We start from the raw sequence: 17,249 nt of genomic DNA, 5'->3' as shown, positions 1-17,249 counted from the left end.
GGTCGTGGGGTGGGGTGGGGTGTGGGTGGGGCTTGGAAGAAGTCAGTCCCTCAAGCTAAGTTTTGTTGTTACTGTGTGTCCTTAAGCGGAGAACACACCTTTCTGAGCCTCGGTTTCCTCATTCACAAAGCTGATGCCAGCACCTACCCCATTCATCACCACATGTCAGGGTTAAATGAGATAGCGCTCATTTAAACTATCTAAGTGCTCACTTCAGTGCCTGACTCATGGAAAACAGCCAATGAATTTCTTTTTTTTCCTAAAAAAAAAACCCTTTTATTGAAATAGAATATATAAAGAGAAGTGTACATAAGTATATAGCCTGATGAATTTTCACAAAGTTTAGCTAATATCCAGATCAAGATATATAATATCAGCACGTCAGAAGCCTCCTTTATGCTTCTTTGGGTCACTGCTCCCTAGGGGAGACCACAGTCCTGACTTCTAGCAATATAGGCGTTTGCCTGTTTTTGTACTTTACGTAAGCGGAGCCCTACGGTAGTTGTTCTCTTGAGTCTTTTGCTCACTATTGTGTCGGTGGGCTTTACCCCTGCTGCTGTGTGCAGCTGTGGGTGGTTCATTCTCGTTGCTGTGTGGTCTTCTATTGTGTGACTATCCCACACTTTATTCATCCATTCCACTGTTGACGGACAGTTGAGTCTAACATAGCTCCTGAGAATAGGCATTTAGGTAAAATTCACGATGGGATAATTTTAGCAGTGAAGGATTTTGGTCTCTGGAAGAGTTGATGGAGGCAAGGAAGTGAGGGTTTCTGGGGTGGTCTCGTTTCTCTGGGTGAGGGCTGGAGATGAGGGACTGAGTTAGACCAGCTACACTTAACGAGGCTGTCCTGATATGCTGGTGTGTCCTAATGAGTTGTAAGATGTGCCTCAAATAGTAATAAAGCACTGAGGTTTGGGGAGTGACTTTCTTGGAGGAGGTTTTGGGGTGGCAGAGGACAGCCCGTGTCCTAGCCAGCCACTGCAGCAGCACCAGGCCTGGGGCGTGCCATCGTTCCTGGCCATGTGTTGGGCAGAGGAGAGTGGATTCTGGGGAGGGTCTCCCAACCTGCGTGCCTAGTGACAGGTCCTGCAAGACCTCTGACTACCTGTGTCCTTCTGCCTTGGCAGTGTCTCTTGCAAGGACAAGGTTCCAAGCAGCTGGGAACAGGTGTTTGTAGGGGTGAGGTGGGATGAGAGCTCTTAGTTAAAGAACTGGTCTTCATCTCATTGGTTTGTCTGGGGAGAGAGTGCAAGCTCTTCGAACCCAGGGCCGTGCTCAGTGTATGCCCCCTGGGGCTCCCCGTGGAGCCTCTTTTCAGGAGTAGGTCCTTTGCTCTGTTCCCCTAACACAACACCAGGTGCTGGGCTGGGAGCCCTGAGGCCAAGATTTGGAACCCAGTTCTGGCCTGTACAGCCTGGAGGATTGGGCTAAAAGGAGGTGACCTAATATTTCCTGTTACATGCCCGTTATTGGGTTAGGATGTGATTTTCACAATAATCCTATAAAGTGTTTCTTACTTACAAATGGGGGGACTGAGACAAAGGTGATGTCGTTGCCCAAGGGCACGTAGGCAGTTAGTCACACAGGTGTAGCTATAATGACAAGAGACATTGTTGCAGTGCTTTCCATTTGCCAGGCCTTCTACATGCTGCTATTATTATTACTGTTATTTCCTTTCACAAATGAGGAAACTGAGGCACTGAAAGGTTAACTAGGTCTTGTCTAGGTCACGCAGCTGCTCAGAGGAGGATGCAGGGCCTGCTCGTTGGACGCTCTTAACCATTAGTACCTGCTGGTCCCTGGGACTCATCTGGATGGTGTGCACCCAAACCCAGCCCTTTCCACTCCTCCACTCTGCTCCCTCCAGCGTCGGCTCCCCTTAGTCTCCTTTCTGTTCCCCCCTTCATCTGCAGGCAGTGCCGTGCCCAGACCCACAACAGGGTGGACCATGGCCTCACAGAGCAGGCAGAGCTGTCTCCTCTCTCTCCTCCACCTCAGCTGTCTCTCTTCCCCATCACGGCCACAACACGGAGAAGGGGAAAGAATAAAGGCATGGGGAGGCCTGGGGAGGGCTGGCCCGCCTGGAAACACAGCCAATTAAGAGGCTCTTGATGAAGCCAGAGGGGCTGCAGGTGCACAGCCGGAGGGGCTGCTAGGCCCTGAGCGTCGCCTGGGCAACCATGGCAGGGAGAGCAGGAGGGCACGCTGCCCAGGTGCCTGCTGAGGGACAAGGTCGGGAGGCGGTGGGGCTCTGGATGCTTCAGCTCTGCTTGGCAGAGAAGGGGCAGAGGATGGAGTGAGTTGGAAGAGGCCACGTGGAAGAGGACGAGGGGGAGGCAGAGGCAGAGGGCTGGGCCAGCCCATCCCTGGGACCCAACGAGTTTGGTGGCTGCAGGTGACAGCTCCCCGAAAACCAACCCTGGGACCGAGACAGGAAGCCTCTGTGCACACTGTGGGGGCAGCCAGGCAAGGCTGGGGGTCTGGCTGGGGGCAGCAGCAGGAGGTGGGAGAGAGCAGCAAGGAAGCTTCGTTATGGAGAATCTTGGAGGCTGGCCGTGTCTCTGGGGTTCTGCATTTTCAGAGATGGTCACAGTTTCAAAAATTCTCTCCCATTTTGCTTATAGACCACCCAGCCCTCCAGAAAGTTCAGGATGTAAACTCCCATTTCCCAAACCGCTTTTCACATTGAAGTGGCACAAAAATCTGTGGTTAGATCATGTGTCCTGGTTTTTATTTTGGCAATTTATGGTCACTGTGCCGCAAACTGTTGCTACCCTGGGCCCAGGGATAATGTAGGGAATCGGATATGTTTCCTTGGAGGCATTCTAGCATGCTTCTGTATTACCCACATCCCCTTCTTGTGTATGATCACCTTGCAGGGCTTGAGTGCTACCCTCAAGGTCCTAATGTCTTATGCAGTTTGTTAATATTCGCCGAAATTGGAAAGGTTGGACGTTGGATTTATGCTCTTGCAGAGTGAGGCAGGGTATTTCTGAGGGAGAGTAGGCTGCCCAGGGGAGTAGGGGCAGGTTGATGGAGAAGGAGCTGTGCAGGCAGAAATCAGATCACGGCAGGAACTTCTGGTCTGGGTAAGTGGGAGGTAGGGGAAGAGGTGATGGAGGCTGAGGCCTGGGGTACTGAGGGAGTTGAGCTTGCTTTCTTGGGGCCCCCCCACCATGTCCCATCCGAGCCTTGTGACACCTGTCTCTCCCCAACCCCCCCACGTCTCTCTGCAGTTTTCAGGGAACCCTACACCGTCCGGGTGGAGGATCAAAGGTCAATGCGTGGAAACGTGGCCGTCTTCAAGTGCCTCATCCCCTCTTCAGTGCAGGAATATGTTAGCGTTGTGTCCTGGGAGAAGGACACGGTCTCCATCATCCCAGGTAAGGAAGTGCTGTGGGGCCTCGGCGGGCAGCGGTGCTGGGGTTGGGGAGACTGAAGCAGAGGTGCTGAGTTGGTTGTTGAGCTAACTGAGATCTTGAGGTTGGTTCTGGTGAGCGATTTGTTATTGTTTTGGTGATGCTCTGGCGAAAGTGTCTTTGGTCTCGGCTTGGTGCAGCTCTGTGTGGGGTGGTGAAAACCCGCATGCCAGGGGCCTCTGCTGAGTGTGTGAAGGTCCCATCAGACACAGAGTGGGTCCTGTTTCTGCAAAGGAGTGGGGTCGCCATCCTTCCTGACCACTGGGTCTTTGCTGGCCCTTGCCCTTAGTGATGGGAGACAAGACTAGAAGCATCTTAACTGTGAAAAGTTGTCAGGGGAGGAGGGAAAAGAGGCTGGTTTGTGGTGTCTTTTCCTGCCTTGAATGACTAGGACATGAGTGCTGGATTCTCGGAGGACCAGACTTGAGTCAGCATGCGCATGGGACGTTTTTTTCATGAGTTGGCCAAAGAGCCCATCACAATTCCAATGGGCCCTCTTCTTGCCTGGTATTGGGAGAAAAGGTTAATGCTGCATTGTAGGTTCACCTTGTTAGAGCTGCCGTGTTTGTGAGCCCTTCATTATTGGTTCTTTTCCCTATGCAGGGTTATCTTTTCAACAGGAAAACAGGTCTTGGAACCCCAAGAGAGGACTTCAAGTCCTCAAAATACCTCTAGGCTTTGGTTACAAAATGCTGGGGTTTTCCCACCACTCCAGCCTCTCTCCCTTCATCCTGGCACATTGTAGAGGCTCTGATGCTGTTTCTTCTTCTCTTGACCAAGGACCTTGTTTTCCTTTCTGTAAAATGGAACTTGACCAGATGCTCTCTGAGTGCCGCTGCAGCATTGACGTCCCATCGCTGGTCATATGAAATGATTCTAATTGCTCCAAGTTTTCGGGTTAGTTGGGGAAGACAAGACTTCTATGCGTGAAACCTGTAAAGCAGGGGTTCTTAATCCTGCTACATGTTTGAATCCCTGGGAGGTCTTTGGAAAACACCAGTGCTTGGGCCCAACCCCCAGTCAGTATCTCAGAGTAGAACCTGCATCAGCCCTTTGGAGACTCCTTAGGTGGGTCCAGTGTAGAGCCGGGAGAAGGACCGATGTTTGGGCACATTGACAGCTAATGTGGCAGGATACTTTTTTTGAGACATTAATTTGTGTTTTGCTCTTGGTACTTTTTCCTTCTCTCAGTTCCGGGCAGATGACCAGAAGGTATAATGGCCTCAGAGCTTGTGATGGGACAGGAATCTGAGGCTGCCTGAAGACAGCCGCTCTTCTTGCCCTTGGGGAAACCATAAGTGAACAGGGAAGATGAGGATGGGTGTTCTGGCTGAGGAGGAGGGTCTCTGAGGGCGGGGAACAGGAGACAAGAGGATGTCAGAGACGGGGATTGTGCTGTAGGCTCCATGGGTACAGCTGAAGGAGGCGGTTGGACCCCACAGGAGTGGCTGTGTGTGGCTCCACAGGGTCTGCGACTGAGGCTAGTGTTCTTGTGTCTATATGAGACACGACGTGCTCAGCCAAGACCCAAAGGGATCATGCAGGCAGGGCCGACAGGCTGGTGAGGACCAGAGACCCTTGGCAACAACCAAGGTTGTTATTGGGAAGCTCCAGTAGTGATGGAGATTGAATTTCTTGTCTATCCAGCAGAGTCAGATTGCAGGTGATTTAAAGAACATAAAGAAATATGATATTTCTTATACACTTGAGTTTATGGACTATGAGTTATATCTATTAAAGTAATAATAATAATAAAATAATATTAAAAAATTTTGAGTGCTTACTATATGCCAGGCACTGGGCTAAGAAACTTTCAAATATGACCTCATTGTATCTTCACAAAACGTCCTTAAGTGTATTTTCCCCCTTCACTTTACAGAAGAGGAAACTGAGGCTCAAAGAAGTGAAGTAACTTCTTCCGGGTCTGTTAAGCAGAGGTGAGGGCTTGAACCCAGGTCTGTGCACTTATCCCCACACAGAACTGCGTCCAGGCACCAGTACAAGTGTATCCAGTAAAGCGTTGCTTTGGGTACAATGGAGGCTTGTGTGCTGTGGGCCTCAGGAGCGGAGAGACTCAGTGCTGGTTTAGGGAGGGCTTTGTGGCCCCAGAGGAGGGCAGTGATTAAGAGCCTAAAATCTAGGACCAGACTGCCTGGGTTTGAAACTCACCCCATTGCTTACAAGCTGAGCAAGTCATTTTTCCCTGCAGTGCCTCAGTTTCCCCAAGTGTAATAAAATGGGGATCATGATTGATTACTTCATAGGGTTCAAGTAGGAATGAAATGAGTTAATATGTAGAATGTTTTGAACACCGCCTGACACACGGAGGATGGTCTGTAGCTATGAGGATTACTATTTGGTGGAAAAGAGCGTTCATTCTCCTCTTTGTACTGCTGTTTCCTATTGCTGGGTGTGTATTGCTACCATGTAACAGGGTCTGTGTCCCCCATTAGACTGAGTGTCCCAAGGTTAGGAACTGGGTTGTTTTCATCCACACATCCCTGGCTCTTCACACTCAGGATACATGCTCACTAAATGTCCAGTGGGTGCGTGAATGGATGGTTGGGAGAGTTCTGAAGGAATATGGGAGCAGCATGGACAGAGGCATTGAATGAGGACGAGCACCATGGGCGTGGAGTAGCAAGAAGCCAGCTCAGGCAGGAGAGAAGGAAGGTTAACCTGGCTCCTGTGTGTCGGAGCTGGAGGCAGTGAGCTTCCCCGGGCGGCCCTTGTAGTTGGTGCTTCAGGGCTGTCTTTGATGTCAAGACTGGGCTGGTGGCCCCAAAGGGCATAATTATCAGGGAAGTGGGCTTGATGCTAATCTTCAGGGTTCTGTTAAACTTTGGTTCTATAGAACCCCCTTTCTTTCCTCAAGAATTTTCCTCCCCTGCCCGGCCCTCCAGCCCCATCCATAATCATTCTAGATCTTTCTACAGCTATGTTTTAGATCCAGGGACAGGCTTCCCAAAGCACGTGAATCCAGCTAACATGCTCCCAGAGGAATCCAAGAGAACCAGGGAGAGCAGGGTTTTGCTTCCTCCAGGCTCTGTAGATGAGAGGCCTGAACTTGGGTCCACATGCTACATACCTTAATTTTGGAAAATGCAAATTGTTTACTGATTTTTTTCATAAAAATAAGATTCTCTGCCATCCATACTTGCAGAGTACCCTGTGTGTGTGTGTGTGTGTGTGTGTGTGTGTGTTTGTGTTTGTTGGCTGGACAGTTGGACAGCAGCTTCTCACAGTTGAGGAGATTTAATAATTAGGTTGCCTCGAGGTTAAGGAAGGACCAAGGAGCCCGAGTTATGTCCCCCTGACACTTCAGGGTCACCTTCTGGAGCAGGGAGAACGGGGTTGATTTTGATCTCTGGATCTGCAAAGCTGGGCTCAGATCCTCCATAAACCACAGGCCAGCAGGAGCAGGTGCTGGAGAGCAGGAAGAGGGATGGGGAGGCTGACGTGGGCCAGTCTGGGCCCCAGGAGACATCTCCTTGGGGAGAGCAGGTGCCCTGGGAGGAGGGGGCCCAGTGGGGTGAGTGCAGGCCCCTGTGAACGAGGAGCCTGCCCTTCCACGCCTCTCTCAGAGGGGCTTTGGGAGGAATTAAAGGCTTGGGGCCTAAGCAAGCTCTGTGAGTTGGGTATTTGCACACAGGTTAGCCTCGCCAGCTGTCCACGGTTGGGAGGGGCAGGTAAGCCTCGTGGAGCTGGCCGGTGAAACTCTAAGCAGCTTTTTGGCTGTGCTTTTCCCAGCCGGGGTAGGTAGAGTCTAGAGAGACGGCCCGAAAGGAACTTTGCCCAGAGCTGCCTTCTACCTCTGCCCCCCTCTCCCGCCTTCCCCTCCCCTAAGCTGGCCATCTTCCTTCCATCAGGCTGCTTAAAGATGTGCATGTAAAATCACAGAGCCTCTCACCTATGATCCGGCATGCTCCTACCCCTTACTTCTCTCCTGGGGGACTTGGTCTTGAGACGAATTGGCTCTCCTGAGCGGGCGGGCAAAGGGCTGTGCGCGAACGTAAATTAAAATGAAGGCCTCCAGTGAAGCCGAGATGTGGTTTCATTTCCCATCTGCATGATCACCATTACAATGCATGTTATTGGATATAAAGATAAATCCGGCCCTGTTCCTAATAGCTTTTAATTTCCACCAGACCTGATTATATCGATGCGGGCTCCTTGTGGGAGTTTCCCAGCATGCTCTTCACCAGCATCCTGACTGGCTGTCTTGGCCCCAGTGGGGAGTTTTGGACACTACTCAGATGCGGGCCAGATGTATCTGCTGGTGCTGTGGACGGCAGGCCTGGATCAGCTCCCTTGTCTATGCGGATGGGGCTCCTCAGTGCTGAGTTGTCATCATGCCTGACTGGCCTGGGAGTGCACTGGGGGTACTGTGTGTTGGGGAGGGGAGAAGGGGGGATCAGAAGGAATCTGGCCAGGGGGATCCCTTCTGAAAAGTGGTCAGTGCTCCCCAACTGCAGCCCACATTTGCCCAAGGTGAGAGTCAGTGAGCCCACCACCCTTCTTCCACCCCCTTAGTTGTCCCGGGATTCCAAGTTGTTCTTGGGTTTTCGTCCCTCTTTTCGTTAGGTTCAGATGTCCCTGCCTGGTCTGCATCAATCTCTTCCTCTCCTTATTGGTACCCTACTCCCCTTTTGTCCTTTAAACTGCGTTCCTCTGTCCCCTTCCGTGAGCCTGCAGCAGAACTTGTCACTCCTCTGGTTCCATTCCTGGAGCGTGTACCTCCTTCTGTCTTACATTGTAGGCGGTTGTTTCTGTCTGTCTGTCTGCTGCAGGAGGCTGTACAACTGTATCTTTTTCATCCCTTTATCCCCAGGGCCCTCGTAACACCTGTCACAGCATAATAATAATAAGATTAATGATAATATCTATCATGAATTGAGACCTCTTTTGTGTTAGGCATCTTATATATTATTATCTCTAATCCCCACAATAACACTTTAAGAGAGAGAACATTTTTTGTTGGGGTTTTTTTTCTTCCAATTTTATAAATAAGGATGGTGAGGCCCAGGGAAGTTAAGCAACTTATCCAAGGCTGCAAAGCTAATGAGCAGCCTGGGTTTGAGCTGGGGTCCTCAGGGGTGCTCTTCTGCCTGCTGCCTCTCCAGAGCAGGCTCCTCATTAAGAATGGACTGTCCTCAGGTTCCAACATAGGAGGAGGCCTCCTCCCTGCCTCCAGCACTTGCCTGGGGACAGAATCATGTCACCAGCCCTTGCCCTGACCTCTGGCTGTGTGTCCGCTGACCAGAGGCCTTGGCTTTTCTGAAGGGCAACAGATCTCCAGCTGAAAGATCAGTGAACAAAACAAGTGTTCTAACAAGAAGCCTTTATTGGGCCCCGGCGCTGTGTTTGGCCCAGTGGGAGGCACAAAGACGGGCCTGATCTGCGAATTTAGGATTCCGTTCATGTTGTCAGCTCTGATGGACAAGGATGGTTAATCTCTACACAATGAACAATCAAATATGATCGTGGTTTGCTTTGGAATGCAGAGTCAACTTACTAATTGCATTTTGCTCAGGCTGAAACTAAGGCTACTTTGAGTCTCTACCAGCTTGGGCGCGGGATGACACAGACGACAGAGAGCTGAGGTGGCACCTGGAAACCAGTTTGGACACAAGTAGGCTACAAGCGGATGGAGTCACAGACTGTCAGAGCTGGAAAGGCCCTGGAGGTCATTTACCGATAAAGAAACTGAGGCCCAGACCCGTGCTCTCCTGTGCCTCCTTCGCCCCTTCTCTCCCACTCATTCTCAGAGCAGGTTATTTTAACCACTCGTAAGGGGCTTGTCTTTTACCACCAGATGTCTTTCCTTCTTTGTCTGTCTCAAACCTCCCCATCTTTCAAAGTCTGGTTCAAATACCACTTTTTCCATGATGCCTTTCCCAATTTCTGCTAAGAATGGATTTAAAAATCACCCAGATTAACCTGCTTCTAGGGGATCCTTTTCTGAACTCCGTCCAAACTTTATCAGTTCCTTGCTCAAGACACTAATCGTGTTTTGTCCTGCATATTTTAAAATCTGTATTAGCCCCTCACCGAGAATGTATAATCATCAAGAGCAGAATCTGTATTTTATTCAGACCCCTCTCCCCTCCGGTGCTCATAGAAGATGATTAATGGTAATGACGAAATGCCAGTCTCTTCCCTACTGGACTGTCATGTGCAGTAAGAAAGGAGAGAGGTCTGCCTAAGGTCACATGGAAGACTGGTGGCATTACAGGATTTAGGGTTGGCAGTTCTCAGTCTCCATTACGCCGAGCTGCTTCAGAGTTCCCCAGAGGGAGATGGCCTCTGTGGGTTCCTCCTGTGGTGCTTTCCTGTTTAGATGCAAAATTGGGGACCTCAGCTTGCAAGTATTCAGGGGCATGCAGAAAAGGCGCTGGGATGGTCAGCCAGTGCTCATGTGAAATAGATGGTGCGTTCAAAGCAATTTAACAAATGGGGTTTGGCCCCTGCTGGGTGCTAGGCACAGTGTGAGGCCTTGCAGAGGAGTCAAATTTGACCGTGAGCTATTTCTTCCCTTCACAAGCTCCTATCTAGGGGTTATAGTATCTTCCGTGAAGAGGATGGTACAACAGAGGCCGGGGTTCTTTCTGATGGTGGCAGCCCAGTAAGGCATCATGGAGGGGAGGGAGGCCTCTAGTCAGGCCGTAGAATACATTCCCTAGGCCACGCGGACAGAAAGAACACTTTGGGTGGAGGTGTCAGCATGGATGAAGGCAAGCAGGCAAGGAAAGGATGGGGTGAGGCAGGGAGGGGATGAGGCTGGAGGGTAAGTAGAGGTGGTGAAAGACTGTCATTTAGCTCATGAAAGTCCTGTCTGGTTCTAGGGAAAAAAAAAAAGGACAACATGATAGTAACGATTAATATTTATTGAGCACTTCCTAAGTTGCCAGGCTCCATTCTAAGCATTTTACATGTTTAGCTCGTTTAATCTTCACAGCAATTTGAAGTTGAGGGAACTATTATTCTCCATTTTACAGATGAACAAACTGAGGCGCAAAGAAGCTAAGAATTCTCTAAAGTTAGTGATAGAGCCACAATTTAAACTTGTGTATTCCGACTCCGTTATTTGTGCTCCTAAGCTTTATACTATATTGCCTTGCAAAAAATTAATATAGAGGATGTATTTTTTGAAAACTGCAAAGTCAACAAGAAAAAGACACACAACCAAAATTGGGTAACTGATACAAGCAGACAATTTACAGAAGAGGTAGTGGGATGTGGCAGGAAGACGACAGGCTGTGGAGTCTGCTGCTCCTAATTGGTGACCTTGAGTAAATTACTTTCAAAGCCTCAGTTTATTCACCTGTGAAATGGGGACAGTGAAACCTACTGCACATGGAATCCTGTAGATGGAAATAGGCCTCTGGGGAGACTTGAATTCTCAGACGGTGAGGAGTGGGCTAAATACAGCAGGGAAATTGCCCACCCAGCTTCATGACCTTGTCCGACCTTGGGCTGTGCTACCCTCTCTGGGTGCTGGTCTGGAGGCAGAGCGTGGGTTAGCCAGGATGCAGCCACCCAGGGGAGCGGTGGTCCTGGGAGCAGAGACTGGAGGATGGCTGCCCCCAAATGTGATCTTGAGAATGTCATAAGGAACTGGGGCTGGTAGTAGATGACCACTATAATGGGCCATGATAATCTGAGTAGAACGAGGGAAGCAAAATAACTGGGAGAGAGTGTGGTTAGTCTCTGTACTCACTTGTGCCTTGCGTGGTACCTGATAAAAGTTATGTTGAGGGAAGGCGTGAAGGCGTGCGGTTTGGTACCAACACAGCAAAGGTCAACTCCACAACCTCCCTGGGTCTAAGCTGCTCAAAGTGCTCAATCCCTGGTTCAGTAACGACTAGTATCTCATAACACTCTATAGTTTATAAAGCGCTTTTATATGGTCTCGTTTGCTCCTCGCAGTCCCCCCGTTGCCTTCCCCATTTTACAGACCAGGAAACAGACAATGCAGTGAGGTTCGGTGACTTGTGCAGTTAGAAGCAAAGTAGAAAGGAAGGAAATAAACATGCATTAAGGTGGACGTGTATGCAGGGGCCTGTGGCACATATCTGGATGTCATCTCATTTGATTGTCCTCTTAACCTTGTGAGGGAGGCATGCTACCCTCATTCTTAGGTGTAAAGGAAATGAGATTCAGAGAGGCCAAGCAGTTTGCTCCAGGTCACACAGCTTCTCAGTGGCAGAAACTGGGCTTGGACTGAGAGCTTTTGTCCCCAAAGCCCAAGTTCTTTCCTTGTAGCAAACTTTAGAGACTCCAGCCTGAGTGTTGTCCCAGGGAGTTGGGACAATAGACAGTTACTATTTCCCTCGCCAAGGCAGTTGTAGGGAGGAAAAGCAATGGCCCTTAACTGTGTGATTGTTGTTTGCTTTGATGGGGAGCGGCATCAGACTCAGACAGCCTTCTATTTTCCTCGGCGTGCAGAGAGAAAATCCTGCCTTCTAAAGCCTTACAACACGCTCTGCAGGTTAGAGATCCAAGGAAATATTTGGAAGCAGCAAAGGCATTCTCCCCCTGGTCAGATGGCCTAAACTGAAATGATAATCATAGTGATAATGACGGTTACTAAGAAAATAAGCGATCGATTACTGAGCTCCTAAGCAATAAGTGCTTTTCATGAGTCGTTTCATTTAATCTCCACGAGGTCCCATGTAGGTGATGGTATTGTTATCTCCATTTTGCAGATGGGGAGCCTGAGCCCAGAGAAGTCGGTCACCTGCTCGAGGCCATAGAGTGCGCGTGCGGTGGGGCAGGATCTGAGTCCAGAGCAGGTGGATTTCAGTTCTTAGGAAGGACTTGGGCCACCTCTCCAACTGCGCCCTGCTGCCTATGTCAGCTTACATTGGGATAGTGCTCTCTGGTTTAGGAAGCCAGTTCACAGGCATCGTCTTACTGAATCCTTCCAACCCATCCCAGGCAGACGTGTTCTTAACCTCACTTAACAGACAGGGAAGCCCAGGCTTGGGGGAATCGAAGGGCCTGCCCAAGGGGATGGCCAGGGAGGGGTATACCAGGACTCTGGTTTGGTGTCTGCACCCCAGGATCTCTTGAGGCCCCACCTGGAGCGCATGCCCGAAGCTCCCCAGGACCCCTTCCAATCTCCCAGCAGGCGAGCTGCTCTGCGTTTGCACGCCAGTTGGATGGTTCCAGAACCATCAGCCGCGGCTCCTCAGTCAAGCAGAAATGTCTGTGTTCACAGGTGCCTCTGGCGGCGTGTGCATGTGTCGTGTTTTGCTTTTCCATTTAGTTCATGGCAGGCGCTGCATTTCCAGAGCACCCACTGGGTGAATTTCAGCAGATTTAAGACGATTGCAGGCAAACGTTCGCCCCGGGATCATGCCGTGGCAGTGGACACGGAGCAAGCAGCGTTGTTTGGTTAAGTTGACACCTCTGTAAGTTACCCTGAAATCAGAGTGGAATTTTTTATAGAAGGTTATCCTACACATAAATCATCATTAGACTACCTCATTTTTGTTTAATGCCTACCTAACTGCGCTCTAGTCTAAAAATGTGTGTTTAGTGAAGTCAAGGGTTGCAGGGAAATTATAGGGTTTTCAAAAACCCATTTGCTTTGCTGGTGTTCCCATCAGAATCAATCTTGCCTTTAGTTCTCCATCTCATTGCAAACATGCAGTATTGCGCACCGAATTCTGGCATTTAATGTAGGGTAGCATTTATTCAGAAGAAGCCAACGGTGCTTACAGAATGGGAGAGCTATGTATAGATGGCACTTCCTGCCAAGCCTGTGATTTTGAACTCTGTTGCGTATCAATGAGACTTCACCGCCAGAGCTGGAGCCGCGTGGGGACGGTTGCCAGCAGAGGCCTGTGCTGGGTGGCGGCGGGAAGGAAGCCTGCATCCATGGTGCCGTGAGCCTCCCTGAGGGCCAGCACCTAGCAAGCACTCAGACAATGTTTGTTGAATGCCTAAAGGAACTTTTAACCAGAAGGGTGGCTGACTTTTGGATTAGGTTGTAGATGGGATGGATTAAAAGGAAGGGAAGGGTGTGGTTCTGTGGCTGCTGGAGTAAAGCTCTCATTTGCTCCTGTTATGTCCCAAATCAGCAGGGCTTGCTTGGAGCCCCTTTTTGATGGAGTGAAGCTGTGTAGCAAAGCTAAATTGATGTGGGCTGTGGCCTCAGAGAGACTTGGGTTCAAATCCTGGCCCTGCCTTGTACTTGCCAGATGACCCTAGGTGAGTTCTTTAACCTCTCTGAGCTTCAGTCTCCTCATGTGAGAGGATTAGAAATTGTGTACTTCCTCTATATAGGGAAAACGTGCTTTTCGGTATAGTTTATATTTTTCTATATAGACCTGTTTTTTTACATATAGATTCTCTCTATGTAGGTTTTCAGTTTTTCCTAGTGCTGAGCAGACACACAATTAACTGTCCCAGGATTAGTCATCTTCTCCTTGAGACCTGGAAGGTCTCCATGAAGAGTGAGTCCCTAGGACTGAGCAACCAGGGGTGAGCATCCAGGTGTGAGCATCCAGGAGTGACCATATCATGGACTGATCGTGATAGAGTGAGCATCCAGGAGTGAGCAGCATGGAGTGAGCATCTAGGAGTTAGCATCCAGGTGTGGGCATCCAGGAGTGAGTATCATGGAGTGAGCATCCAAGAGTGATCATCTAGGCAGGAGTGTCTAGGAGTGAGCATATAGGAGGGTGGGCTTGGCTGTCAGTGCATTGGGGTCACTTAACCTTCAGGGCTGAGGGCTTAAAGGTTAGGATGGTGAGGAGACAAACGCTCATGCTGGGGCAGAGGCAGGGTAAGCCCTTGGTGTTACCCCACAAGGCCGAAGCCCACTTCCTAACCTTCTGACTGTGGCTTTTGTGGTCTGCCAGGCGTCTTGCTGTGAACGGAGACTTCAGGAGCTTAGGCATGTGTCCTTGTCGGCTGCCAAGCCCGCCTTTTGCAGTGGCGTGCTGAGCCAGCAGGAAGCAGGCCCAGCTCTCTGCATCCCAGCTCAGTGGGCGGAGGGCCCCGAGGCTTGCATGGCCTCTAAATTGGAAGTGTTTTCCTCTCACACCTAGAGATTCCTCCCCTCCACTTTAAGATCAGAGCAAACCTGAATACGTACATCTTTAGGGACATAGAGTCTGCCAAAATTCTGGGGAGTCACCTGAGAAGCAGAAGACAGATTGGGAGACAGAAGCCTGTGACAGTGAGTGACAGAGGTGGTGAGAGTGGAGGGCAGCAGCAGAGTCTGGGCTCCAAGTTCAGCCTTTGCTTATGCACTGGAGTCAGCCAGGTGCCCGTGACCTTTATGCTTGGTGTGGTGGTCTGATGGGCTCTCAGCCTTTGTGAAGCAAAGAGATCCCTCTGAGAGCACTTGGCTGGGGTCCCTCTTCACTGCTCCCGGGAGTGGGACACAGAAAAGGAGAGGGCTTGTATCTAGAATATTCCAGAACCCACTGTTCCTGACACAGGCCTAGGGAGGCAGCAGTGCCCTCCTCAGGGCCTGTGCCAAGGAAAGGGCACAAACTCCATCAGGCTGTAGCTGTCAATGCCATGTCTTATGTCGACTTCATCCCCTGAATCTATCTAAATGGCCGTGTCGGCATAAGCAACAATTAGGTGGTTGAATTTTCAGTTCATTATTTAATTTAGCAAATGCTTTTTGAGAACTTCCTGTGTGCAAGATGCTGTGTTATATGGACAGTGATTCCCAGGGGGTTTTGCATGAGGATCTCCAGGGACTGGGAGAAATTCCTCTTCCCACACACCAAAGAAACTCAATTTAATTAATATATATGTGTGTATGTGAATGAGTAATATGCAGGATGTAATTTGTACTTATCGAATGTGTACATATATGTGTTCACACACATGCTTTTTTGGCCTGTGGCAAGGGGAGGGAGACTCACCTGTGTCGACCCCCAGAAGGACCCCAGAGCAGAGACCCGAGGCAGACACCTTGGCCCACTGTCTGTGGGAAAGGGTCTCATAGGAGTTTCTAGCTCAGGAGTGTGTCTGGGTGAATGTTCAGGTCCTGGCCTTTTCTCCTGGGCAAAGAGGACGGCTCCCCGTTCCCCTCTTCATCTTCTGGGCAGGAATGAGGGGGGCCTGGCGTTCTGGATTTTATAGACAGCCTTGGATCAATCATATTCAGTGAGGCCTATGTGGTGTGGGGAGGGTGGGCAAAGGCGTGGAAGATGTGATTCACTGTGCCTGTCTTTGAGGGGCTTGCTGTCGAACAGGCAAGATGAGCTTGGGGTACAGGTGACCCCAGCACGAGGCAGAGTGTGATGAGGGTGCAGGATAAGCGCCAGCTTCTGGGGGCTCAGAGGCGGGGAGCCCTGTCTCCTGTGACTGGAGCAGGCGCCTTGTAAGCAATAGCATTTCCTATGGGTCCTGGAGAATGGATTGTTTTGGCAGGCTGGGTTCCCACAGGGGAGAGTGTTCTAGACCTGTCAGCGCTCAACTTTAGAATTACCTTGGGCGCTTTTAAAAAACACTGCTTTGGGGTGTTTGGCTGTTGGGTTTTGGGTGTTTGGGTATTGGATTTGGGCCCAATCCCGGACAATTGAGTCAGAGTCCCTTGGAGTAAGACCTAGGCATCTGTATTTGTGAAAGCCCCCTAGGTGATTCTGGTGAGCAGCTCGGTTGCAAACCTCTGTTCTGCACTCAGGAGGCCATGGGGGTGAAATCCTGGGGCGCTGAGAACAAAGACCGCATTCCTGGGGCAAAAGAGCCCAGCTTGCCTGGAGCTCAGGATACATTTAAGGCTGGGGTGTAACTGATGCGGCACTGAGTTGTATGCAATTAAAGGGCAATGAGGAGCCATTGGAGATTTTGAGTGGGGAATGGTCTGGAAGGACTTTGGGGAGCTGGTCTTTGGTGATCAAGGATGTTCACAGAACTGTGGAGATCATCCATGTCTCAGCCTCCTGGAACCCATGTGTCCTTGAATTTCCCAGGAATTACCACTGGCATCTTTCAGGCAGGCAGGCCACAGGCAAGCTCTGTCCTACACCCCACCCTCCCCTCTTATTCCTGCCCCCTTCCCTGAGCTGCTGTCCCATCACCCGGGGCACTGGTGGGGCAAACGTGGGAACTTGCCAGAGAGGCTGGGGGCAGGAAGGGCCCCCCAGTGTCTCACCCAGAGTTTAAGCAGTTTGGGAATGTAATGCAAGCTGAACAGTCTCTTTCTCTTTGCAATATCAGTGAGTTAAATTTGTACTGTGCTTTTACAGTTTACAGCACACTTTATATATATGTATATATTGTACTTTGACTCTCATACTGGTTCTGTTTAGCTTGGAAACATTATCCCCGCTTACAGATGAGCAAACAGAGGCTCAGCAACTTTACTCTGCTGCCTTTCTCATTCCTCCTAGACTCACAAGAAGAAAAACTTCATGACGTTGGGGAGGGAGCACCACGGGCCAGCACTTATTCAATTTCTGGACTGTGGGCCAGACGCTGTCAGAGATGTGATCTCAAGTTTAAAAAACAGACTATCTTTTCTGTTTCCTTCTGGTCTGTGGCCTGTGATGAATGAGAAAATACTTGGCCTCACCAACAGTTACATGACTGAATAAATAAAACAAGGCCAGGTCGTCGAGTCAGAGAGGGAGATGAGGCCATGTGGTGCCGTGTGCACTGAGGCTGCACCCGTTGTTGTGTTGAATTGGTGGGGGGGGGGGGGGGTGGTAATAATAAAACAGCACTTGCCATATGCCGGGCACTGTGAAATCGCTTTCTGTGAACTTGGTTAGTCCTCCTAATGCCATGATAAGGTAGGTAGAATTGTCATCCCTATTTTAAACACAAAGAAAATGAAGCACACAGGGGTGA

The 17,249-nt window shown here is 50.1% G+C and overlaps 1 protein-coding gene across 3 annotated transcripts in view; it reads left to right on the top strand.

Annotated features, from left to right (window-relative positions):
* The window catches only part of DSCAML1 (DS cell adhesion molecule like 1), a 340,494-nt gene that overhangs the window by 16,778 nt on the left and 306,467 nt on the right, over positions 1 to 17,249 (top strand). For all 3 annotated transcript variants that reach the window (XR_006891978.1, XM_046686123.1, XM_046686124.1), the window contains one exon: positions 3,240 to 3,386. Coding sequence is in view for 2 of the 3 variants with exons in the window: in XM_046686123.1 (XP_046542079.1) it covers positions 3,240 to 3,386 (147 nt within the window). In the remaining variant the exon portion in view is untranslated. The remainder of the gene's footprint in view (positions 1 to 3,239; positions 3,387 to 17,249) is intronic.

Source organism: Equus quagga, chromosome 14 (assembly GCF_021613505.1).
Source record: "Equus quagga isolate Etosha38 chromosome 14, UCLA_HA_Equagga_1.0, whole genome shotgun sequence".
Lineage (NCBI taxonomy): Eukaryota > Metazoa > Chordata > Mammalia > Perissodactyla > Equidae > Equus > Equus quagga.
This window is presented reverse-complemented; position numbering and strand designations above follow the sequence as displayed.